Raw genomic sequence first — 27,656 nt, 5'->3', positions numbered from 1 at the left:
TAAGAGCTTATCTAAATCCCATCTGTTTGATTGGAAAGGGGAACTTGGAATGAATCCATCTAATTTTCAGTTTTCTTCCTTGGAGAGAATCATGATTGAAAGTCAGAGTGGGGTTATGTGCTGCCTTTTTTGATGTTTTCTAGAAGTTTTAGGGTTTCCATAGTAATGCATGAGGAACCATCATTTTCTGCCATGATTTCCCAGCAAAGAGAGGAGCATTGGTAACTATGGTTTAATATAAATGAAGAAGATGATAATAGGTTATTCTAAATTTGTTCTGGCTGTTGGGGGTGGCTAAGGCAGAGTGTTGTGCTATCAACTGAAGGTGACTGACTCCCAGTCCACAAGGTGGATAATGTGTTTGCTGATCATCCAGTGGCAATGTCAGAGAAATGATAGGTGTCAGACAGGTAGGGGTCCTGTCGTATTGGTCCTGAGATTCAACAGAGAGTTTGCATTTGAAGAAATACTGATGTTGCTGTGCCTCCTCCAACTTCTCCCTTTTCCCTCTCTTCCTCCCTCTCACTTTTTCTCTTTGCCTTTTCAACACTTTTCTCTGTTCCCTGCCCCATCACTCCCCCTTCTCACTTCTGTGTCTGCCCCTACAGCCATGGTCTCAGCTGCTCAGAAGGCAGAGGAAAGAGGCCCAGGATGCCGGTTGAGGCCCCGGAGAGTGGAGTCACATGACGGGAAAGCATCCCCGCCAGTGTCCTTGGCATCTTTTCATTACCCTGAGGCTGCCAGACCCGGCATGTTCCCTTTCTTGTAACAATTCAGCCTGTTTTCAGGTTTTCTAAAAATAGCAGTATTTCACCTTATGTCACAGGGTGTACCTGCGCATCCTTGTTTTATTAAATCCGAACAGATTGTTTCTGTTGGCAGATTTTGAGGCACTATAAAAGCCTCCTCAGCAGCTGTCCAGGGGAGGCATGCACTTCTTCACAGAGGACAAAGCCAGCAGAAAGGCTCATGCCAGGAGCAGTGTTATCACCCACCTCCGTGGTGGTCAGGGGTGGGGTGGGGACTTCCCCGTGGCAGTGATGTCTCTATGATTCCATTCGCAAGAGCTTCACAGTTCACATTTGCTTTAAACTAATTTTACTTTAAAATAGTATCCCATCGTGATTTTTAAAGTTGGTTATCATTCATAATCGCTGGATCAAGCACAGTGTTAATAGGAACCATACTTCACAGTATGAAAATGTTCTCTCTGCTTATTTAAGAAAGAGTTAAGTGATTCAGTGAATTCTAGAAAAGTCCAGGTGGTTCTTTGCCTCAGGAGAAAACCAAATTTCTTACCTTGCAATCCATGAAGGGAAGCCCTTTGGAAGTAGCAGACGTAAGAGCTGTAAGCCTTACTTAGCTTTTATATTTTATTTAACAATTGTCAACTACTTGTGCTCTACCTCTGTCTGCTCTTTTGTTAAAATTACAAAGTTGCTGATGACCTCGGGAGCAGCCAAGGTCATTGTCTTGGCACATGGTTACTTTAGATGGGCAGGAAGCCCTTCCTCTCTTTTGCATGCAGACCTGGGGAGCCTCAGGACAGTTCCAATATGAGTAGATTGTTGTTATTGTGGTTTCAGTGGTAGAAATGAAGTCCGTTTAGGTATCAGACTTCCCAGATATGATGTGGCTTTTGGATTTGTTGGGTTAGAGAAATGGAGGAAAGAGGAAGAATGGGACATTCTTTGTGTTGAGACCGTGGGAAACCCCGGAGAGTCACATGTTCATAGTCAGGCATAGAATCTGTCCATCACCCATGACTCCATCTAGCTTATACTGAGGGACTATGCACTTGCACAGGTAATAGGAGGGTAAGCATGACACACTAGTGTCCTGCCTTCAAGGGGCTTGTGGTCCAGTGAGGAACACCCACTCTTTCATCCGATGCCTCTTCTAAGCCTCCCCACACTCTGCCTCCACACACACATGCAGTATTTCAGAAAGGAAATGTGAACAGAATAGAGCACACACATCTAGACTGTAAGTTTAGTTTAAATTTTAATTATCTAAGGATAAAGGAAATTTTAAGAAATGAGATGCTTAAACAGAATAGCGACTGCTACAGGCTCTCTCTTGTCTTCCTCCTTTCCCCTCCCGTGGTGTTTAGTGAATGCTACTGTATAAGAAGACCACGACCGAGGCTGTGAGAGAGTGAGGATGGGGCCAGGTACAAGGAATATTAGACATTTCCTTCAAGGTCTTCACAGTGCAGAGAGCTTTAGCTGTACAAAGCTTGCCAAATATTAACTGTTTACCAGGTAAGTAGTATGGAAATACTATATAGTCATCTTCAGAGTCAGCTGGGGAGGTCATATAAGAGGGGACTTGGAGTAGCATTTGACTGGGAAGGCATTCTCCAGGAGGGGGTGGGACCAGATGCCTAGAAATGGGCAAGTACCACTCTGTCCTGGGCAGTGAGTTAAAGATGCTAATTTTGTTGAACTAGAAGTTACCCTTAGAGAGCACAGTGGTATAACTTGGAGAGGTGGCATGGGGTTGGACCCCATGTAGCCTTAAGAGACATGCAAAGGGGTTTGGGCTTTATCTTGTAGCTAATGAGGGAGAGTGACATGGTAATAACAGTACTCAAGAAAGATGAATTCAGTGTAGTCTAAGAAAGATGCATCTAGCAGACTGGAAGAGCATGGAAACCAAATCTAAAGGGACTTTGTGGTATCATGAGAGGTACATTAAGGACATGAACCGAGGGGGTCAGAGTCCTTGGAAACTTGGCTGCAGAAGCCAGTAGGGACTTTAATCATTTTCTCCTCTGTCCCCACTAGATGCATAATTTCTCTGAAGCACTGATTACCACTGTTTTAGAGTCAGGAAGAATGCATGTTTATTCAGTGAGATGGCTAATAACTCTCTCATGTACATCATACATCTGTAGATCAAGGGAAGGCACCTTTGTCAGTCACCTGGGGCTGGCATAACAATACCCCAGACCGGTTGGTTTCACAACAAAAGTGTTTTCTCCCATCGTTTGGGGGACTGGGACTCACAGAGCAAGGTGCTGGCAGAGCTGTTTTATGCTGAGGCCTCTCTCCTTGACCTCTAGATGGTCGTATGCTCCCTGTGTCTTCACATGGTCTTTCTGTGCAGACATGTGTGCCCAAATTTCCTCCTCTTGAAGGACACCCATCATAGGGGGTTGGGGCCCATTTGAAAAACATAATTTTAACTTAATTACCTCTTTAAAGACCCTACCTTCAAATAGGGTCACATTCTGAGGTCCTGGGGGTTAGGACTTCAACATATGAATTTGGGCGGGGGGTGGGGGTGGGGGTGGGGGACACAGTTCAATCCATAGCAGCACCCAAGGAGGAATAATATGAGGGGAACAGGAGCACAGAGGCCAAGCCTCTCTCCTGGGCCCTTCTCCAGGCTCTGGCTCCCGATCCACCCCCTGTGGTAAAATGGTCACCCCCTAACAGAAAGTTCCCCGAGTCAGCTGTCATTCTTTTTTTAGGAGAAATTAGGTGGCTGTCATCTGGAGGTTTTCAGCTCCCAATTTTAAGATTAGCAGCTTTCTTCCTCTTCGTCTTCTTTTTTTTCCCTTTTAATTTTTCTGGCCATGCTAGTTTCTTACCATATTTATTGTAGTCATGTGCATGGCAATTTGTATAATGATGGGGAGATCTCTGAAGATGAACAGAATATACAGAATAAACAGGTGCAGTAAGTTACAGCTACATAGTTGTCATTATTGTTCTCCTTCCAGGGTTAGCACTTGTTTTTGACTTCTTTCACCTTGACCTCTGAGGTGACACCCTCTTTTTATTTTAATTTTTTTCTTTATTGATTAAGGTATCACCTCTGAGGTGACACCCTCTTTTTATTTTAATTTTTTTCTTTATTGATTAAGGTATCACATATGTGTCCTTATCCCCCCATTGCCCCCTCCACCCCCCACTCATGCCCTCACCCCCCTGGTGTCTGTGTCCATTGGTTAGGCTTATATGCATGCATACAAGTCCTTTGGTTGATCTTTCCTTCTTACCCCCACCCTTTCCCATACCCTCTTTATTTCTGTGGTTCTCTATTGCCACTGGCTGGTTCAGGCTGAGGCCTCAGGTCCTCATGCTCTCACTTCTAAATTCTTATTCCACTCTGGATTTTAAGCTACCACTGCTTCCCTCACAATCATATGAACCCCTACTGGAAGTCTATTGCATTCTAGTCTCAAAAAAACAACAACACAACCCCATGAGGAGGCAGGACAGTGGAGTGATTAAAACAGGGGACTGGAGCCAGACTTGCTGCCAGGGTCAAATCATGGCTCTGATACTATTACCCTCCAATTTGGATAATATTCTCCAAACCTCAGTTTTTGTCTCATCAGTTAAATGACAATAATAATAGTTCCAACCTCAAAGGACTGTTGTGAGATTTGAATGAGTATAAAGGGCCTGGCAGGTAGTAAATGCCATGCACATGTGAAATATATAATTATTATTAGGCTTGCCTTTGTTCTGAGTAGCTTCCTTGGAGATTCACATCTTATTTGGCTCCTTCTGTTTCCCCCACCAGGTTTCCCTTGTGTAGCCCACTTAGGGGTGGGCAGGCTTCCCTGGAATTCTCCCCAGACCAGCTGCCCATATGTCCCATCAATAACTGATAACTGGAAGTAGTTGACAAGGTCTGTAAATTTTGTTCACCATGGGGGCAGTTCTGCTGGATGAGTCACAACAGGCTCTGCTGAAGTCTTGCCTTCCTCTCAGACCAGTTCCCTACAAAGTCACCATGGGCCCTTGAAGACTCCCAGAAAGGAGGGGCTACCCAGGCCTTGGCTGAGATGTTTGTCATTTACTTTTGCACAAGCAGCAGCTTTTTGGAACTGGGAGCCCGTTATCCAAGGGAAAGTTTGGAATGGTCTGTCACAATGCGGAGGGGTTGTACCACTTAATTAAAAAAATATGTATTTTTATTGATTTCAGAGAGGAGGAGAGAGGCAAAGAGAGATAGAAACATCAATGATGAGAGAGAATCATTGATCAGCTGCCTCCTGCAGGACCCCCATTGGGGATCGAGCCTGTAATCAGGGCATGTGCCCTGACCAGGAATCAAACTGTGACCTTCTGGTTCATAGGTTGATGCTCAACCACAGAGCCACAGTGGCCAGGCAGGTTGTACCTCTTCTTGTTATCTAGTTGAGATCTACAGGACAAATACATCCCTGTTGGTGTTGAGGGTAAGATTGTCTACCTCTGAGGTTAACAGGCTTCTGCTTGTCAGGTAACACAAACACCAGCTCTTCTCTCTGTGCCCCTGGCCTGCCTTGGGCTGGCCACTGCTGGGACCTTACAAGTCACTAACTGGCCCCTAGGGATCCCTTAGTGAGACATTGCATTATTACAGGACTGCCAAAAGCTCTGACATTCACAGCTCCACTGTCAAGGCACCAGCTCATACATAAATCAGTAGTAATTCGGGTCTACACAAATGTCCTCACACTTCAGGTTATTCTTTGTCCAAGGAAGGGGTAACATTTTTTTTTAATCTTTGAATTCTGCATTATTAATCCACCACTTCTTCCCTGCAATCTGGAGTTCTTCTTGCAGTGCTTAGTGACATTGTGAGAAGTTCTTACTCCTTCTCCCTTTCTCCAGCATGCCACCATTCTTTATGAGATAGAGCCTTCTACCTGGCACTTTTGCTGTATTCTCTTTTGCTCCAGCCCGTGGCTTCCTCCTTACCTAGTCAAATAGAATCTCCCTTTCCCCCCTCCTGTGGCTCTGTGGCTCACTTTAGTGCTCCCTTCCCAGTCTCCATCCCTTCCCTGGATGAATGGATGCCACTACCCAGGCTGCAAATGTGCATTTTCCCCCATAGCAAATTGTCATGCTTCTGCCTCGGTGAAGTGTGGGCAGGCCTTTAATTTACAATTTTTGGACAATTGAAATGATTTATCTTAAAGATGGTATCTAGAGACAAGCCAACAAACATTCCAGAAAGTATCTGGGGCCAGATGAAATTTATCCAAGAGAAGAAGAGGTTCTTGGCCTTTGTCAGGCAGGGCTTCTCTGGAAATATTACTCATTTGTCAAACTAATTTGTTTACCAATATTAAAGATGTTCAGAAAAATTGGCAGAGCATACTGCCTTCCTGAAATTTGACAGAGTATACTATATAAATTAGAAGTTTCAGATATTTGTCTCATTTTTTTCAGAACTATTAATAATAAGATAAGGCATTGCTTACAGATGTAGATAATGGAATGTTTTTAATATACTTTTATTGATTTTAGACAGAGGAAGGGAGAGGGATAAGAGGAGAAACATCGATGAGAGAGAAACATCAATTGGCTGCCTCCTGCATGCTCTCCACTGGGGATCGAGCCCACAACCCAGGCATGTGCCCTGATCAGGAATCGAACCATGACCTCCTGGTTCATGGTCTGATGCTCAATCACTGAGCAACACCGGCTGGGCACAATGATTATGATTTTAGATAAAGTTGTTGGAGTGCTTATTGCTAAGTCACTCAACCTTTAAAATTTTCATTATTTTACAACAATCGGTCCTTGTATCCCCTTCTTCAAGTCTTGTTTTGTGTGGAATAAATTTTAAATGGATTAAAACTTCCATTAAATTTCTTGGAGTTAGGAATCAACTCCAGTCAGTAAAGAGTTGAATTATTGGAGGAATAATCTTAGGTTGGTATTCCATGCGGGAGAACAGGCTCTATTCAACCTTCATTCTCTTTGTGGAGATGTCAGTGGTGCTATCAAAATGGGACTCCACTAGGTTTAAATATTGGAAATTTAGCTCAGAGAGGCGTTAGATAGGCTGAGAGGTAAATTTCTTCTGTTTTCTTGCTCACAGTGGGATTCTGCAACAGAATCTCTGCAGGAGTTTAGATGGTTGTGATCATAGCAAAGATATGTACAGAATATCTTTGGTTTTGAATTGATATTTTAGTGAGTGCTTTCCTAAACTTGGGATGGCAGTTGAAAGGAGAAAAATAGGAGAGAATGTCTTGAGATGTTTTAATTCTTTCTGAAAAGTTATAGTTTGATTTGCTTATACTCTAGGACAGTGTGACCCAAAATGTGTGTTTTCTTGTTTTTGTTTTAAATATATTTTTATTGATTTCAGAGAGGAAAAGAGAGATAGAAACATCAATGATGAGAAAGAATCATTGACTGGCTGTCTCCTGCATGTCCCACACTGGGGATTGAACCCGCAATGCGGGCATATGCCCTGACCGGGAATTGAACTGTGATCTCCTGCTTCTTAGATTGACACTTAACCACTACTGAGCCATGCTGACTGGACAAAATTTGTTTTCTTAGTACATGCCTAATGCTTGCAGTATCTCCTTCGTATGTCTCTACCAAATATAAACACAGCAGATGTTGAAGCCATCTAGGACACATCATACAAGGGATTTGTTTCATAAGGAATCTTCCAGAGACTGCCTCTTTCCATACTCATAATTCATTCATAGTTTATATGTAATAACACCCTCAGTATACTAATTTAAAATAAAATATAATCTTGGAGGTTATAATTTTTAATTTAATTAAACTAGCATACATTATGGATCTATTATGAACATCAGGAATATAAAGATGAAATGGAAGGGGCTTGGGTTGGGGCAGTGAACCCACAATACAGTATACAGGTGATATATTATAGAAGTGTACCCCTGCAATCTATATAATTTCATAAATGTCACCCTGATGCATTCAATTAAAAAAAAAAGGAATATAGTAAGAAGACACCATCTCTGGTTTCAGTAAATTTATAGTCTAGTTGGGATCACATCTGGATTAAACTAACAGCAATGCAATGTTGTGAGTTATGTGTAAAGACACAAGCAAGGGGCACAATAATATATTCTGCCTGGTGGGACAGGGATAGGCTTTGCAGCGGAGGTGATACTATAGTGGGTTTTTGAATGAAAACCCACTACCTTGAATGACCTTTGCCTGTTGGAAAAGATCATTCAAGGTAGAGGGATTTCTATGAAGAAATGCACAGATGTTTGAAAGTACATGGCATGTTTAGAGAACAGTGAGTATCTGGTTAAGCTAAGCACAGTGTACCTGGGAGATGTGCTTGGTAACCAAGCTGGAAAGGTAGTTTGTGCTAGTTTGGAAAGGATCTCAAATGTTATGGTAATATATTTTTTAAAAATATATTTTATTGATTTTCCACAGAGAGGAAGGGAGAGGGATAGAGAGTTAGAAACATCAATGAGAGAGAAACATTGATCAGCTGCCTCCTGCACACTCCCCACTGGGGATGTGCCCGCAACCAAGGTACATGCCCTTGACCGGAATTAAACCTGGGACCCTTGAGTCCGCAGGCCAACGCTCCATCCACTGAGCCAAACTGGTTAGGGCGTATGGTAATATTTTGAGCTTTAATCCCTAGGCAGTGGAGAATCCTAGTATTTTTTTATACATGTCTGTGGGTCTGTTATATATATGGCTAACTCTGTTAGGGGTTAGTAGAATGGATTGGAGTTGTGAGGGCTCTGGCAGTATCCAGCATAGGTGTGTGTGTTGTAATAATTAATGTTCAACCATTTGCCTGAAATGTTCTCTAGCTAAACCCCACTATTCTGTAAGTATATTAAAGTAGTTTAACCCAGCTAAATCCTCCCCACCAGAGACGCAACTATATGTATTTTTTATTTTTTTAAATTTATTTTTCAATTAGTTTGTTGAGAAATTAAATAGTTGAAAAATTGAGCTAGTTTTTTTTTAAATCTAAACTAAAACGGTAAAAGGGTAAGGAGATGGAAGACAGCATCACTTTGGGGGCTTTTCGTAGTGGTCCAGCCTGTAAGGGTCTGACTAAAGTGCTGCACTGAGGATGGAATGGTGGGGATTTGGGAGGTTTCAGAGGACTTTTGAAGAGGAAAATGCATTAACTCCTAAGCTTGATAATTGGGGGAATGCCTGTAGGACATCCTGGTAGAGATATCTGTATCAGATTGGAGTTTTGACTTAAAGATACACACTTGGTAGCCCTCAATGATGGTTGAAGCCATGATGAAAGGTACAATATTTGAAGGAATGATTATTAAAGTGGGAATGGGGCCCAAACAAAATTTCTAAGAGGTTAGCAGAGATATGAAGCTTTGAGAGAGTGGTTGAAGAGATAAGAAGAGAACCAACCCTACACCAGAAGATTCTGCAATGACTTAGACATGTAAAAAGAAAACTTGAAGACAAAGGATGGGTGATGTGGGTTTTAGCTCTGTCCAGAGGTTTAGGTGTTCTGATTTTAAATGGCCATTCTGGGATCTGAGCAAGAGAGTCCTTGGGAAGGAAGTCATCTGCCCAGTAGACGGGTGGTAGTAGACCTTGAAAAGATCCAACTACTCTTGCTCATATTCATTGCTCACTAGGCAACACTTTGACCCATAATTCCACCTTAAGTGAAGCCACCCCAAGATACAAGGTTGGCTGTAGTTCTATAGATACAAGGTTGGTTCTCTGGTTCTAGTTCCTGGGCCAGAAATAATCATTATAAATATAAAAGTTGGTGTCCTGATTTATCACATATATTATTGTTGGAAAAGCACATAGATCTCATACAGTCCTGCCCTCAGGGCCTCACATCACCTTAGGAAATTTATAAAATTAGGTAGTACAGTACAGGACCTGAACTTCCTAATTCAGGACCAAATGCTCTTTTGTATTTACTCTGCCTCTCTGCCTTCCAATCTCTGGCTGGTTTAAATAGAGTGAACTAGTCCTCAAGAGGTTGAGCATCTTGCCGTAAACTTCAAATATCATCTTCCTAAAATTTAAAGCCCTGGAATAGTATTAGCACTGTGGCAGCCTCACCAAGATACCCAGCTTGAAGCATATCTCTTTCTACTTCTAACATCACCCCCATCTCTTTCATGTTCTACGAAGGCGTTGGAGTGATCCTGGTTAACCCATGAAAAAAAATTGAGCTCCCTGTGACTCGCCCTGGTGAAACACAGGTGTCTGAAGAGGCACAATTTTCTGATGAAAGTGATCAGCACATAGCATGCTATGAAATCAGAGCTTTATTTCACAAGACTTTGCAACATAGTGCCTGCAAAGCATGAGGAGTAAAAGGACCACCTTCTGTGCCTCCAAGTCCCACTTTTATAGTTCTAGTTTGCTTTGTTAATTAAGAGGCTTTCACAACTCCCTCTTGACCTAAATGTGTGAAGCGTTGCATGTTGTTTTGGCTCTTCTAATAGCTTTTGTTTGGCACATTCTGAATTTATAAGGTCAAGTGTAATCAGCTCCAGATTTCTAAGTCTCCATTTGGGAATAACTTCAAGGAGCAGTACATCTTCAAATCTCCATAAAAGTCTTTGTATCTTGCAAAAAAAATGTTGAAATTTCTAACTTGGCTTTTCTTCTGGAAGGGTCATTGAGGAGAAGTTTGAGGGAGTAATTGGGCTGAGTCAGGTACTTGTCAAGGTTGGGAATAAAGGAACCCTTTAGGATCGACCTGTCGTATTTTAAGATCAATACTCATGCCTGCCGTATGGAGCCAGACCTCTGGTTTTCACGGCTGCCACAATTTGGCCTTGTGTAATCTTCCCTTGATGGGTGTGATAATCACCACGTGGAATGCCTAGTGCAGATGGCCTTCCATGCTTCAGTGCACAGCTCCTCTGGGTCTGGCTGCTGTGCAGTGGAGTGATGTGGGCACGTGAGTGGGTGGAAACTTTCTAATGTGTCACAATAATAACAATGCAGAATCCCAGTGCTGTTCAGCTTCCCCTAGAACTTTAGCCCACGCAGCAGCCTACTTGGTTCACAGTCCTCTGTGAACGCTAGACAATTAGCAGCTGATAATGAAGAATGCCATGGGAACCAGTGGGAAAATAATAGCTTACTCCAAGAATATAATGAAATGAAATTAGCACAGACAGTAAAACAGACAATTTATGGTCATTTGCTTTTTTTTTAAATTAAAAAGAACCAGTAAATAGTTCTATTAGAGAAATCTGAGAATTGAATAGAATCTAATCTGTTTTGGATGAGGGTTTTATTCATAAATCAAATACAGAGAAGCTTCTTAGCTTCTACCAAGGAGCTAGTATAGGTAAAAGATGCCTATTTTATTTGAATACAATGATCATTTTGTTTATTTCTTGATATCTAAATAGTATCATGTGGTCTGATCTTTAGAAAGGGATGTTAACACTGGAGAATCGATTTTACTATTAGGGCTATACATTTTTTTCTCAGCTGAAATGTCGGTAGATTTTGAGTGTTTCAACAAATTATTGGTAACAGGGTGAACTTGTATATCTGTGGATGGATAACTTTCTGAATACAGGAAATATTTTTATTGTCTGAGAAATTGGGTATGTAAATTGCCCTTGAATATTTTTTCTATTTCCAGATGTTCCATATGCTGTTTAGTCCTTGAGCACAAATATCTGCATACTAATTTTTGGGGTCAATAATTAAAATTTGAAGACACTTTATAATAATCATTAATAACTAATTGTTTTAGACTGCAAGAAAAATGTTTTATATATTTTTTTAGGCTATTGGATTGGCAAAAACAATTCTGTTAAAGTTTCAGTCTCACTGTGTGGGCAGTCTTCCGTAAGTTGAAAAGTAAAGAAGTAATAAACAAATCAAAATTATATTCCACTCCAAATGCTCTCCAAATGCCTTTGTTTTGGGGAGTTGAAGAAAATTGGGTATCTTTCTTGTGAGATATATTCTGGCTGTCTGAAGTAGACTTGTCTCTCAATTTCTCTCATTTATAAAAAATATTCTCTTTTTACTTGAAAGTTCAATTACTACATTGATTCAACAACCATTCCACCAAAATCATATAAGTTTATTCTCTGATGTTTTAACACAACATGCTTTTATTGGGCATATGCTCCTAATTTTGTCGTATAATTATCCTATATAATAAAGAGTTAATATGCTAATTAGACCAAACAGCAGAACGACCGTCCAGACAACCTTCTGGAAGACTGTCCGAATGACCTTCCAGACGAAGCCGGGGCTGAGAGGGCCGAGGCAGTCAGGGCTGCAAGGCCAAGGCAGCCAGGGCTGTGAGGACTGAGCCCCTTGCACGAATTTTGTGCATCAGGTCTCTAGTATATAATAATATATTACATTGTTTGGCAAATGACCCATAAATGGTACAAAGCCCATATATTGTTCAATTAAATTCAGCAACATAGCATGCCATTAAAAATTTACCAGTCCAAAAATGTTGAATCTAGGCTTATAAACCATCAGCATCATCTAATTCTATTTGCTCCTTTTCTATCCTCTTCGCTTTCTTGGAAGACATAGGGAAATAGAGAGGATGGGGATAGTGGATAATCACTAAAGTATCCAGAGAAACTCAGATGAGTGAAGAAAATCTAAAAGATTCCCTCTATGGACACATTGGTGCATTTCAGCCATTTTCTCCATTACTTTCTGCTTCTCAGATAGCTATCTGAATATTAAGAGAAAGTAAAACAAGCTTGCTAATAATTCTTGGCTTCTAGAAGTGCACATGTGTGTGTGTGTGTGTTAATGTTAAGGGAAAGTTTATATTTTAAACATATAAGTCAGATAGGTTAGGTTACTTCTCAGAAGATGGACACATTTCAACACACATATATAGATAGCACCCCATGTATACTCCCAAATGCTGTGTTCTCCAGTGTTTTGAGAAATGATTGGTTGCTAGTGACTCCATATGTTGCTATGTTTTATTTTGGAACATGTTAAAATCTCATTTAGGTTTCATTAAGCCAATTTTTTCCTATTTTTTGAAAGGTCTGTTTTTTCCTTCCAAAGAATTTGTTTGAATATGTAGTTACCATATCCTTGTTAGCTATTACTAGGAAGAACATTTAAATGGAACTCCCTATTTTTCTTACATTAAATATATATAATTTATATTTCATAGTCCTATAAATTTTTAGAAAAATGATTGACTAACCATGAAGGTTGTTGAAGTTATTATATAGTACCTAACTCAACCCAAATTTAGGACATTGGCAATATAATAGGTTGCTAAGTATCAAAGGCTTTGTTCTTTTATTTTTTAGTTCCAGAAGCATCACTGTAAGAAAAAATGAAAATTAAAGCCTTCAGTTTAACTTGTTTTGCACTATTTTCTTAAGTGACATTTAGTTTTGTAGTTGGTTGTAAAAAAACAGCTAATGGTATAAATGAGTCTAGCTCTTTGTGCATATATTTTGAATTTGTGCACCGAAGTATCTGTATATGGAGTTGGCACATTGGTATTCAACCCTTAAAAAGTTTCTCGTTTTCCACCTTCTGTTCTTTTTGGTGGTTTCAAAGAAAGTTTGAACATAAACTGTAGGTCAAGGGCCTCAAATCTTACTGTGCCAAAATTGCTTTTGAAAACATCTCCTTAATTTGCAATAGCTGCTCATATTATGCTATAGCTGTTATTGTCACCTCCTTGCCCTGCAACCAAAGGACTGTGGGTTTGGGTCAACCTGAGTGGTAGACACGTGTGCTATACTCATGTCACCTCTACTCTGACTTGTTTACTGTCCTTCCTGGGAAATTCCTTGGGTCATCAGGTGGATAAATTCCTGGAGGAGGATGGGGACATGCCCAGGTGATCCTGAATTCTTTTTTAAATATATTTTTATTGAGATATAATTGACATATAATATTGCATGAGTTAAAAGGATACAATGTTGATTTGATACACTTATGTATTGCAATGTGATTATCACTCTATCATTGTCTAATACATCTATCATGTGACATAATTATCATTTCTTTTATTTGTGCTGGGGACAATTAAGATCTAGTCTCTTAGTAGCTTAGAAGCTTATAATATAGTACTGTTGTCTGTAGTCACTATGCTGTGCATTAGATCAGTGCTGGAATTCTAAGACAGATAAGCTTAGGTTCAGGTCAGGAACCTCTGTGGCATAACCATGCTTGAGAACTTCATAGAAACAATTCTAAAGTCATGCTGCTTCTTAAAGGGACGTTTAAAATGTAAATATACCACTGAAGACAGGACTTTCAGGTTAATGGATACTCAAAGATGGTAAGGGTATATAAGTGAGTTCTAGGTATACCTCAAGGTAGTGCCTACCCTGAGCTTTCCTCTTGTTTTTTTATTTTATTTTAATATATTTTTATTGATTTTAGAGAGGAATAGAGAGGGATGGAGATAGAAACATCAATGATGAGAATCATTGATTGGCTGCCTCCTTCATGCCCCCCACTGGGGATTGAGCCTGCACCCCGGCATGTGCCCTTGGCCGGAATCAAACCTGGGACCCTTCAGTCCGCAGGCTGACGCTCTATCCACTGAGCCAAACCGGTGAGGGATCCTCTTGTTTTTAATGAGATACTTCACATTCTTCAGAATGTTGCCAAGAAAGTTTATTCCTGAGAAATTAGAACTTTTAAATTATTTCTAGTGTCTTTCTTCATTTAATTCTGATCCCCCCATGATCATTTTGTTAAATTTTCACCTTCCTCTCATCTTATTTCTAGTTCCTGTGAGTCAGATGGCTGCAATTGGTTGGCCTTTTCTTTTTTTAACCTCTTTACCAACCATAGAAGGAAATTTACAAACACTTAGTGACTGTGTGACATGCAGAGGCTTCTCCTAGAGCCATTCCTTGAATATCAACAGATGGGCTATCAGTAGAATGTGAGAGATATGTTTAACTTTGAGGAAGTTTTCAATATGAACTATGTGTCCGAACTTTATAGCCATCTGATTTCCAATTTAGTAATTACTGGACTAATTAGATGAGTTATTCTGCAGATGGCACTGACATTTCTTGACATATGTGCCTTTGTCATTGATTGCAGATGATGCATGTAATGCTTGCTCTTCACGCTAGCATTTTATATAGATGGGATGCACAATAACTTTAAAAGTTCCTGCCAAAGTTTCTAATTTTGTTTAAACTCAGATGCAGCATCAAACCTTCTTTGGCTCATTCGGATAGAGCCATTGGCTTGCTGTGTTCAGTGCTACACATCAATGATAGAGCTGTGCTGACTACAGTTCTCAGAGCCTATTATATTTAAACTTTATTTTTAATTCTAAATATCTATCTATCTATCTATCTATCTATCTATCTATCTATCTATCATCTATCTATCTAAAAGCCTAAGTGACTGGCTGACCAGCTGACCATTCAACCATCCGACCAGTAGCTATGATGCACACTGACCACCAGGGGGCAGACGCTCAATGCAGGAGTGGAAACCACAGGCATGGAAACATGGAACAGATTGATGAATCTCAGTCTGGGGGAAAGGGGAAGGCGGAAAGAGATTAACCTAAGATCTTGTATTCATACTAAAGGCCCGGTGCATGGATTCGTGCACCAGTGGGGTCCGTCGGCCTGGCCTGTGTCCTCTTGCAATCCGGGACCCCTCAGGGGATGTCGGAGAGCCAGTTTTGGCCCGATCCCCACAGGCCAGGCCGAGGGACCCCACCGGTGCATGAATCCATGCACCAGGCCTGTCGTTGAATAATAAAATCACTTAGAATATTTTAACATGAAGAGAATCAATTTCAAACCAAACCTAAGCAAACGATTATACATTATCTCATATTTTCTTCCAATCTTTATTAAAATTATATATTTGGAATTTAAACTTTTTTGAGATAAGATTCATATTCCATAAAATTCATACCCTTTTAAAGTATACAGTTCACTGGTTTTAGTATATTTGCAAAGTTTGCACAACCATTATCACTATCCAATTCCAGCATAATTTTATTATCAGAAAGAAAACTGATACCTATTGGCAGTTTTGTTATCAGAAAAAAAACTGATACCCATTGGCAGTTTTCAGTTTACTCTTCCGTTATCCCTCCCCCCAGCTCCTGGGAACGACAAAATATACTTTCTATTTCCATGGGTTTGCCTATTCTGGACATTTCATATAACTGGAATCATACAATATATGGGCTTCTTTCATTTAGCATAATGTGTTCAAGGCTCATCCATGTAATAGCATATATCAGTGCTTCATTTTTTTATTGCAGAATGATATATTGTTTGCATGTGACACATGCTGTTTATCAATTTTTCAGTTTATGGACATTTGGGCTATTTCCACTTTCTGGCTATTAGAAATAATTCTGTTATGAATATTCATGCGCTTGTTTTCATGTGAACATGTATGTTCCGTTCTCTTGGGTATATACCTAGAAGTGGAATTGCTGGGTTATGGTTGGAATTCTAAATCACTTTGAAAGAGGACAGTTTGTGTAGAACCCTGGGTAAGTCATTCCTACAAGTCTGGGATCACTGCCAACTTCTTAGCCATTTCAGTGATACTCTACTCATGTAGAAAGTACACAAGCTGACCTACATTTCACAAAGCACTTGGCTAAGAGCCCCTGACGCATCCCTTCAAACTTCCCACTGAGTACTCCTGAACACATAGAAGAGGATGAAGTTGGAATTGGCAGATTCTGGGAGGAACATGAACTCTATAGAAATAACCAAACTTGCCAAACTAAGCTTTCTCTCTGTTTCAGCTAGATTTGTACTTATTTCTGTTTTTCTCCACTAACTTGAGAAGTCCAAGTGACTGGAAGAGCACAAAGCCTTAACAGTGGTTGTCTTCATCTTTTTCTCTATTTTGCAGATTTTATGTGAGGAGCCTCATGTTGCTTTATAATGGAAAAATAGACTTTATTCAAAAGTAAAAATCTAGTTTCATTAGTGAATGGAATTATTAGGTGCAAATATTTCTGCTTATGAATGATATGAACCCTCTTTTTTTCTAAGACCTGATTTTATGTAAATCATTTCCAGTGTGGTTGGTGTTACTGACCCACTTGAGGTATATCTTCTCTTTCCAGAAGTTTCCGTTGATAGGTACATTTTTTTTGCCATGTTGTAACAGAGAAGAGTTTAACACTTATTCAGGCATGAAATATCTACTGAGTGTCTACCTACCCTGTGCTAGCTGCTGAGAGTACAGTGAGTAACTGAGGCATAGGCTCTGTTCTTAGGAAGTTTAAAACTTATTTGAAAACTGTTGAAAAAGCTGTCAAAGGCTCGGTGGGTGGGAACCTACAGTACAAGCATCCAGCCTGGTCAAGAGGAACAAGAAAGGTGTTCAGAGGAAGAATAGTATCAGAGTTAGCCAGAGGAGAGGTAAGCATTTGCCCTACAGAGTTGGACTAATCTATTTAAAAGTCTGGAGGTGAGCTCTGTTGGGGAACCAGAAATAGGCAAATACACTGACAATAGAGTTTGATGTTGGTGAGTGACAAGTGACAAAGGCTGGAATCAGTAGCTAGGTCATGAAAGACCTTGTAAACCAAGTAAAGGCATTCAAATTTTGTCCTATGGGTAATGGAAAGCCATTGGAGGGTGTATTCGTTCCCTAAGGTTACCATGACAAATTACCACCAACTTGATGGCTTAAAACAACAGAGATTTATTCTCTCAGAGTTTTAGAGATCAGAAGTCCAAAACCAGGTGTCAGCAGGGTTGGTTCCTCTGGAATCTCTGAGGGAGAATCTGCTTCATGACTGTCTCCTAGATTCTGGTGGCTGCTGGCAACTCTTGGCATCCCTCAGCCATAGGCTTCATAACTTCAGTCTCTGCCCCATATTCACATCTCTTTCTCCTGCGTCTTCTTCCCCCCGCCCCAGTCTCCTATAGTGATACTTACTGAAATTAGGGCCCACTCTAATCCAGGATGATCCCATCTTAAGATCCTACCCTGATTGCCTATGCAAAGAACTTGATTTCAAACAAGGTCACATTCTGAGATTCAGGGTGGACATGTCTTTTGGGGGACCATGATTTAGTCCACTATGGAGGGTTTTAGGAGAGGGCAGTTGAACAAGTCAGACTTGTATTTCAGAAGATCACTCTGGCTACTGTGTGGAGAAGGGACTTGAGGGGATAAGGCTGGGCCCATGGAGACCAGTGGGAGTCTGGGTAAAGGATGCTGGTGGCTTTGTTGGTAAGGAAGTGGAGATGAGTGTAGGAAATGCTCTGAAGGTGGTTGGCTTTGAAGGGGAAAAGAGAGAGGGCTATGGTTGAGGAGCACATAGTGGTCAGGAAGGGCTTTTAAAGGAAGGGAGATACTTGGTGCATTTTTAATGCAGATGAGAAAGATGGTGTATCTCCAAGGGAAAGAAGTTGAAAATACAGAAGTGAGGGGCAAAAAAAGCAAAGATAATTGTTTTGATGAAGGGGGGGGAGCGAGATGGGTCCAAAGCACAGAATGTGTATAAAGCAGCACATGCATCCCATATTGGACTGCTCCTACATAGTGTGACAGGTCTGTAAAGATGATGATGGTGATGCTGAGGGAGGTGGTTACTCCTGTTTGAGAACCCTCTATGTGCCAGGTGCCAGACTATTTTCCCTGTGTTACCTTAGTTATTCTTGGATATAGCTATGTTTATTATCTCCTTTCATTGCTTAGGAACCAGAAGCACAGAGAGGTTAAATAACTTACCCAAGGCCACACAGATAATAAGTGGTAGAGTACAGTTTTCTTCCAGGCAGTGTGACTGCTGAACCCATACCAGTGAGCACCGCTGTCTATGCTGCCTTGGAAGGGCAAGGGAATAATCGTTATGTGCACACTTTTTTTTTTTTCATGGTATATGTTGGTTTTGGTAGCAGGCACTATTATCATTTTTAAAGACCACAAAGCTATTATCTTATCTCTGATATTTTGTTTCATTTGTTCTTTTATTGGCTTGCCACTAGATAGATTTAGTTTTCTTTATCTTTTCATGGAGTTAGGACTGGTTGGATTCATCCTTTTTCTATTTATCTGGATGGTAGGGCAAGGTGAATATTATTCTTTCATATTATTAATGTTCATATTAAATCTGCCCAAGGGTTAAAGCTGCTCTTAGGAGATTAATTTTCATAAGCTTTTACATATACCCAACTTCCTTGAATAACTCCTATTGACACTTGTTTTGTAATCGCTTTCTCTATGCTACTTGATGTCTGGATTTCTTTAATTTTTTAAAATTGATTTTTGTAGAGAGGAAAGGATATATATATATATATATATATATATATATATATATATATATCCTATGTAATAAAAGGGTAATGTGCAAATTGACCATAACAGCAGAGCGACTGGGAATCATTGTTCACTATGACTCACACTGACCACCAGGGGGCAGACGCTCAATGCAGGAGCTTCCCCCGGTGGTCAGTGTACTCCCACAGGGGAAGCTCTGCTCAGCCACAAGCAAGGCTGATGGCTGCCAGTACAGTGGTGGTGGTGGGAGCCTCTCCTGCCTCCTCAGCAGCACTATGGATGTCCGACTGCAGCTAGGCCTGCTCCCCGCTGGCAAATGGACATCCTCCGAAGGCTCCCGAGCTGCCAGAGGGATGTCCGACTGCCAGCTTAGGCCCAATCCCCCGGGGAGTGGGCCTAAGCCAGCAGGTGGTTATCTCTCGAGGGGTCCCAGACTGTGAGAGGGCACAGGCTGGGCTGAGGGACCCTCCCGAGTGCACAAACTTTTGTGCACCGGGCCTCTAGTGTATATATATGTGTGTATATATATATATATATATAGAGAGAGAGAGAGAGAGAGAGAGAGAGAGAGAAAGAGAGAGAGAGCAAGAGAGAGCGAGAGAAATATCGATCCACTGTCTTCCTTACATGCTCCGACCGGGGAATCGAACCTGCAACCTGAGCATTTGCCCTGACAGGGGAATTGAACCTGCCACTTTTTGGTGTATAGGACAATGCTCCAACCAACTGAGCCATACTGGCCAGGGCAATGTCTGGTTTTCTTTACTGAATGTTGTCTAGGTTCAAATGTCATTTCCTTAGTGGAGTCTTTCTTCAGCCCCAAACTAGTTCTGGTCTCCCTGTTATATATGTCACATAGCTGAATACAATGGCTGGGAACCTAAGGCATATTGGATAATGTGGGAAACTGATATAGGGTTAAGCCTCGGACTGGCCTGCTGGCAAAGTCACAAACAAGTCCTAGCATTAGAGGGCACATTCCTCTTAGCATAATTAGGCTTGACCTTATAACACTCCCTAGATCTTATCTGGGAAAGCTAATGGGATGAGGAAGTGCAGGAAGTGTAACCATGGTCAAAACAAGTGAAACTCACAAGAACTGTGTAACTATGGTAATCACTACCTTGTTTACCTCTCACTATAAAAGCTTGGTGAGGCCTGAACACAGTGGAAGTCCTTCTCCCTGAGTTGGACTTGCTCGCCTGGTCCCCCATATTCCCAAATTATCTTGTGTCTTTTCTATTTCATTTGTGTGCGGCTCCACTTCCAGACCCGAACCCTGAACCACGCAGGACGTGGAGGGAAACACTTACGACAGGATAACACTTAATCAGGGTTATTTACTGCTTAGGATTTTTTTTTAACAAGGAGGAAGAGGATGATGGAATTTCATATTTCAAAATTCTAAAATATTAGCAGTCAAATATAATTCTAATTTCTTCTATGGATGTCATGGATTAGAAATTTTCTTGTCACCATAGATAATCATCATCGTCATATTGCATAGTTGGACTTGCAAACATATATCCAGGAAATGACTTTTGCTCCAATCACTAATATTGATGGATGTATATGTCTGAAAGTTTATCCTAAGTGATTATTTTTATTTTAAAAAATATATTTTTATTGATTTCAGAGAGGAAAGGTGAGGGAGAGAGAGATAGAAACATCAATGATGAGAGAGAATCATTGATCGGCTGCATCCTGCACTTCCCACACTGTGGATCGAGCCGCCATCCAAGCATGTGCCCTGACCAGGAATTGAACCTTGACCTCCTGGTTCATAGATTGATACTCAACCACTGAGCCATGCTGGCTGGGTCCAAGTGATTATTTTGTAAGCTTAGGCAGCTGTATTATTAAGAGACTTGCTTTTGTGACACTGGTCAACCATTAATAGCTCAGTACATTTGATGGATATCTCCTTAATAGTTTGCATGCTTGAAGTTGAGTATTAGGCTGACGACAGGAGTGACAAGAGGTGTATTCCAGGGAGAAGAAACCACATGTGCAAAGGTACGGAGGTCTGTCATCTGAGGAGCCATCCTTATAGAATGTACCTGGCAGTGGTCCTTATCCTTCTTCCTGTATACAGTCCTGGGGATGCCAGCCAGTCAGGACTTGTAGAGTATTTGACACACTCATTAGTAAACATAACAATTCTGAGTGAATCTGATCATGTGTTAGAACTAAAAGCTGGAGCACTTCATTGTGATGATATTTTTTCCTTTCTGTTCTCTTGCCAGTTCCTCTTGAGGCCATTGGCTTCTTGTCTGCAGTTGGGATCTTTATCATGCTTCTGGCCGTCCTGTTCCTCTTCATCAGCAAGAAGCTGTGTTTTGAAAAGATAGTTCTTCCATGCTTGGAGCAACAAGGCAAAAGAAAGCACTCTAAAGACCAGACTGGGATCCACGAAGGGCTGGGTAAGCAACGCGCTTCACATTCTCCTGAGCCTGACAACTGGCTGTGGTTTCGGTCAGGGGAGGAGGGTCACCATTTCCAGGATGAGCCCCATTAAGAAATCGCACATAAGCCGTTTGGCCGCCACTGTGGTGGATATGATAAATGGATGTTACTAAAGGATACATTAACTTTATGAAAGTAATGCTCTCCTTCGAGCCTGAAGAGCAGATGGGAAAAACCTGACCACCACTTCCTGTCTTCTTAGCTTTTTAGATGTCTGTGTTGAGTTTCCCTCTGACTGAAGCTTGAAGGAAAAAATGTTTTTTGATTGACAAGAGCCTTGATGTGTTTTGGTCTCATTAGGTTGGAACAGAGTTGACATTTCACTCCAGTTCGCTATTTCTGAGATTTTTGGTGCTCAGGACCACTCCTCACTTCAAAGGGAGGTTTCTACTCATTAAGTTCACTGAATCTACTGCATTATTTACTAGCAGCCTTCAGTTTGATGGGAGAGAATAACATAGTTAAAGAAATAATTGGCTTCCTACTCTTAAAGGACATGTTCTGTTTTCAATTGCTGAAGTGTAGAACTTTGTGATATAGGGTGTTATCACAGAGTAATGGTTATCAGCACATGCACGCTGGACATTCAAAGATAGTGCTGTTATCTTATAGGTAACAATTTTCTTTTTATATCAGTCTGATTCTTACAGGGTATGGGGCATGATGTAACTGGTGGAGGAATAATCTTTATATATATAATTTTTCTTATTATATATATATGTTTTTTGTTTGTTTTGTTTTTTTAATCCTCACCCAAGGATATTTTCCCATTGATTTCTATAGATAGTGGAAAGGAGAGGAGAGACAGAGAGAGAGAAACATTGATGTGAGAAAGACACATTGATTGGTTGCCTCTTGCACGTGCCCCTACCAGGGCCAGGGATTGAGCTTGCAAATGAGGTACATTATATTTTTGATCAGGGGCAAAATCTTGAGGAGAACACCCATTATGGATACTTCAGCTTTTTGCTTTGTTATAAGAAAAGACATAATTTAGGCATAAATGTGTATTCATTATCTATTGCTTCATAACAAATTACTCCCAAACCTGAAAGCTTAAAAAAAATTCATTATCTCTCAGTTTCTGAAGTTCAGGGATTGGGGATCACCTTAGTTGGGTGGTTCTAAATTGATACTTTTCATGAGGCTGCAGTTGGAATTTCTCCTGCAGTCATCTGGAGGCTCAACTGGGACTGGTGAACTCACTTCCAGGATGGCAGGAAGCTCCAGTTCCTGCCCACGTGGACCGGTCCACAGGGCTGCTGGGATGTAGTTATGACATGCAGCTGGCTTCCCCCACAGTGAGCCCTGCAAGAGAGGAGAGCAAGGAAGAAGCCACAGTTTATGATCTGGTCTGGGAAGTCAGACATTGTCACTCCTACCACATTCTATTCATTCACTAAGTACAGCCTACACTCAGGGGAAGGGGAATTAGGCTCCACTTTTGAAAGGAAGAGTATCAGAGAGCATGTGGACATATTAAAAAATTGCCATAGGGGACAATTACGGGAGGGGTGTAAGTCGAAGATCTGGTCATTGATTTGGCATCATTTTGAACTTTACCTGGGACGTCTGACTCATCTTCTGAAAATAGACTGGAATACTTTAAATAGAGTCTGTCGTGAAAATGGGACTTGCAAACGGTTTAGCCACTACTGTCCCATCTGGACAGGAGGATGAATAGACTTCTTTTTGGTCATGAGGTGGCATGGAGATAGGATTCTAGTGATTCTACTTTTCTTCCTGCAGCAGCTCCCTGTCACTGGTTGTGGTTACTTGGAAAATTATGGAACCTTTCCAAACTTCAGTTTTCTTATCTGCATATTGGGATTATTAATATAGCCCTTTTAGAGTTGATATAGATAAATGAACCAATTTTGTATAGATACCAGCATGATGCTATGGTGGAAGTCCTAATAGAGCTTTACCCATAGCTGTGCAGCATTAACAAAATACCAGTCACAGTAATGGCTTCTAGGAATGACGTCACATGAAACACTATTTAAATTGGGAGGTTAAAGTTGGTGATGTTTTCTCCTTTGCAAGCTATTATGGCTACAGATAACTAAGGTTAGAGCTATTTAAGACATTTGCCTTTTGTCTTGTTTGGCATGTTACAGTATTTTAAAGACAATTATGAATTATACTTGCAAATAAATTGAGGGTTGAAGGTAATGTTGAAACAATAACAATAAAGCACGACTCAGAAGCTGTTAGCTCAGGAAACACTGAAAAATCCATGTCTGAAAACTCAGAGTAGGGTCATAAAGGGGGCTTTAAAAAGAGTTTAACCAGGAGAATCTCCAGATTATAAGAAGCAAACACCTTCATTATGATTGACATTTCTCCTCTTAAAAGTTTAATTATCATTGATCAAAAGTCTTTGCAAAACATGTTTCTAACTTTTGATATTTGCCTTCATCCTCAGAGCACTTATTTCTCATATGATGTTCTTAACATATTTTGAGAAATGTTAAGAAGGAAGGCAGGCAGCCTGATGTGGTGGAGAGAAGTGCAGTGCAGACAGCCAGGGCTTAGCTCTGCCACTAATTGGCCATGATATTTAGGGCCTTAAGTCCTCATTTGCAAATCGATGAGTCTGTCTAGGCTTCTCCCAATTCCCATCATGCAATCCTATTTGATTCTTAGGGTTACTATAGAAATTTCTTCTCCAGGTCTCAGTTTATAAATGAAAGAGGCCTAATAAAAATAATTTAAAAAATCTTAGGTTGAACCATATAAAATTGCCATTTTTATAGATAAAAACTGGCTGACTATCAGAAACCTAATCATTATAATCTTACTAGAGGAGGCCTGGTGCACAAAATTTGTGCACTGGGGTGGGGGGGGGGGCGGTTCCTCAGCCTGGCATGCGCCCTCTCACAGACTGGGAGCCCTGGGGGATGTCTGACTGATGGCAGTTGGACATCCTTAGCGCTGCCTTAGAGGTGGGAGTGGTTCCCGCCACCACCACTGTACTCACCAGCCGTGAGCCCGGCTTCTGGCATTTGCCCTGACCAGCGACCTCCTGGTGTATGAGAGGATTCTTCATCTAACTGAGCCACACTGGCTGGGCTCAGATGAATTTTAAGTGGACCAAATATTTTGGAATAAAAAAGGCTTAATATTATGCTCCTTTTTTCCCTCCTAATAGGATGACTAAAACCTATAAGTGCCACTGAAATGCTATTTATACAATTTGCAAACTTTGGATTGCACAATAGTTTGTTTTAGAGTTGTAGACTGAGTAGTCTTTAGAAAGTTGAAATCTTCTACCCTCTACCTCTTCCCTACTTTGTATTTTTTTGTCTTGAAATAGTAGTGACCCTTCCTGAATGGCTCATATGAAAAACAACATCCAACTTGAGGGGTGGTACCTAGAGTGGAAACACATTTGTTAACACTCTATGTTGAAAAGCATTTGCTCTTCTGACTTTAATGCTTAATTGGCATAGAAAACACATTTTTCTACCTATATATTATATTAGGTTGAATTTTATGAAATCACTGTTTTTTTAGGTTAGAAGTTTCATATGGTTCGACCTATTGCATGAGATGAAAACTGAGAATTGAAGAACTGTAAAAAGTTGTTTGAGTAACAGGACAAGCCTTGATATCTCATTGTGCTGTCCAGTTACTTGTTCTGATGACTTGCTTAAGATATAAATAATTGAGAATACTTTCAGTGGGGCCTATCGAAGTATGACTAATTGAACCTAGTTTGATGAGTACAAATTTCAAAGAACTCAGTGGGAAGTTACTGGTTTTAGACTATTCATTTATCCACTGAGTATTATTTATTGAGAATCTGTGTTATGCTACATAGTGTATGAAATGCTGGAAATATGGATGAAGACAAACAAAAACAAAACTGAAAGAAAAGAGGCAAGTGAAGTAGTTCTAGGTTGCTATAAATGCTACGAGGACCTAAATTAAAATCTAATTGACAGAATGGGGAGATTTACCTTGGAGAAGTTTGAGCACATTTTGCTCATTGCTGGCAATATATAGAGAGATACACATACACATATATTATATTGGTTCTGTTTCTCTTAAAGAACAGTTACTAATACAGTTCCCAATGGCCTCTATAAGCATTTTAGTTACCCTACCATGTATATATGGAGAGAGAGACATAGAGGGGGGTGGAGGGAAAGAGGGAAGGAGGAGGATTATTTTAAGATATTAGTTTACTAGAAGCCTGTTGCATGAAGATTCGTGCAATAGGCCTTCCTTCCCCTGGCTGCTGGCACCGGTTTTCCTCTGGCATCCGGGACCCAGGCTTTTGGTCCGGCCACAGCAGAGAAGCCAAGCCTCTTCAGTCTTCAGTCTTCAGTCTTCACTCTGGCCGGAGCCTTCAGTCTTCACTCCATGTTTATGTATGCAAATTAACCTCCATCTTTATTGGGTTAATTTGCATAGTCGCTCTGATTGGCTGGTGGGCGTAGTGGAGCGACACCAATTTGCATGTTTCTCTTTTATTAGTGTAGATATGATTATGGAGGCTGCCAAGTCCAAAATTTACAGGGTAGGTCAATAGGCTAGAGACCACGGAAAAGCTAATGTTTCAGTTTAAGTCTGAAGGTCATTTGCCGACAGAAGTTCATCTTGCTCAGTGTAGGCCAGTCTTTGTTCTATTAGTCTTCAACTGATTGGATAAGGCCCACCCACATAATGGAGGGTAATCTGCTTTTCACAAAGTACACCATTTTAAATGTTAATCTCATCCACTAAAAACACCCTCACAGAATTCTCCAGAGCAATGTTTGATAAAATATCTGGGCTCTGTGGCCACCTTGACATCTTAAATAAACCACTACAGGAGCTTACTTAACATCTTGTTTGTGTTCTTATTTCCTTCAGTGTATTATGGTAAGGAGTTTGGGAAGAGATTTTCATTTATAAAATACTAGAGGCCTGTTGCACAAAGATTCATGCAATAGGCCTTCCTTCCCCTGGCTGCCCGCACTGGTTTTCCTCCGGCACCCGGGACCCAGGCCTTTGGTCCAGCCGCAGCAGTGAGGCTTGGCTTCTCCGCTTCGGCTACAGTGGAGAAGCCAAGCCTCTTCAGTCTTCAGTCGTCTTCAGTCTTCAGTCTTCTTCAGTCTTCAGTCCTCTTCAGTCTTCGCTCTGTGCCTGCATATGCAAATCAACCGCCATCTTTGTTGGGTTAATTTGCATACTCATCCTGATTGGCTGGTGGGCATAGTGGAGTGACACCAATTTGCATGTTTCTCTTTTATTAGTGTAGATAACTTTATCATATAAATTTTCAAGCATACAGAAAAGTAGAGAGAATGGTATAAGAACCTAATGTGCCCATTACCCAGCAACTTTTAAGAAAGACTAGAGGCCCGATGCACAAAAATTGTACATGAGTAGGCCTTCCTTCTCCTGGCTGCCAGCACTGGCTTCCCTCTGGCACCTGGGACCTGGGCTGGCTCCCCTTTGGCTGCCCACAGGCACCCTGGACCCGGGCTGGCTTCCACTTCGTCCGGAATACGTCCGGAATGACATCTGGAAGGATGCCTGGTCTAATTAGCATATTACCCTTTTATTATTATGGGTGCCCTGTCTAGTATTGCTCAGTGAATAGAGCATCAACCTGCAGACTGAAGGGTCCCCAGTTAGATTCTGGTCAAGGGCATGTACCTCGGTTGCAGGCTTGACCCCTGGGCCTAGTTGGGGTGTGTGAGGAAGGCAATCAATTAATGTGTCTCTCTCACATCCATGTTTCTCTCTCTGTCTTTCCCCTTCTCTTCCACTCTCTCTAAAAATTAATGGAAAAATATTCTCAGGTGAGGATTAACAAAAGAACAAAAAAATGAAAGACAATTCATTTATGTTATACCCTATTGTCTCCATTTCCTTGTTTTCCTTGCACAAAAGGAAATAGATATGTCCCTTTAAAATCTCCATCCTTTCCTATTTTTATTTATTTATTTATTTTTGCAACTTAGACAATGGATTATAGTTCCCGGCTCAAGAATTTGACTTAGCAAATGAACATGTTACACAGCTAGCTGATTGCTGGAGATGGGGACATTAGATTAAAGGTTGGGAGGATACTAAAAATCATTTGACAGATCTGGGCACATTCTCTATATATAAAAGGCTAATATGCTAAGTGTCCCTCCTACTGTCCAACCAGTTGCTATGATGTGCACTGACCACCAGGGGGCAGATGCTTAATGCAGGAGCTGCCAA

General features: G+C 40.9%; 1 protein-coding gene across 1 annotated transcript in view; it reads left to right on the top strand.

Moving 5' to 3' along the window:
* The window catches only part of SYT16 (synaptotagmin 16), a 204,650-nt gene that overhangs the window by 80,023 nt on the left and 96,971 nt on the right, over nucleotides 1-27,656 (top strand). Inside the window, exon 2 of the mRNA XM_014462005.2 lies at nucleotides 21,230-21,406. Coding sequence (XP_014317491.1) covers nucleotides 21,230-21,406 — 177 coding nt within the window. The remainder of the gene's footprint in view (nucleotides 1-21,229; nucleotides 21,407-27,656) is intronic.

This window comes from Myotis lucifugus, unplaced genomic scaffold (assembly GCF_000147115.1).
Source record: "Myotis lucifugus unplaced genomic scaffold, Myoluc2.0 scaffold_166, whole genome shotgun sequence".
Taxonomy (NCBI): domain Eukaryota; kingdom Metazoa; phylum Chordata; class Mammalia; order Chiroptera; family Vespertilionidae; genus Myotis; species Myotis lucifugus.
This window is presented reverse-complemented; position numbering and strand designations above follow the sequence as displayed.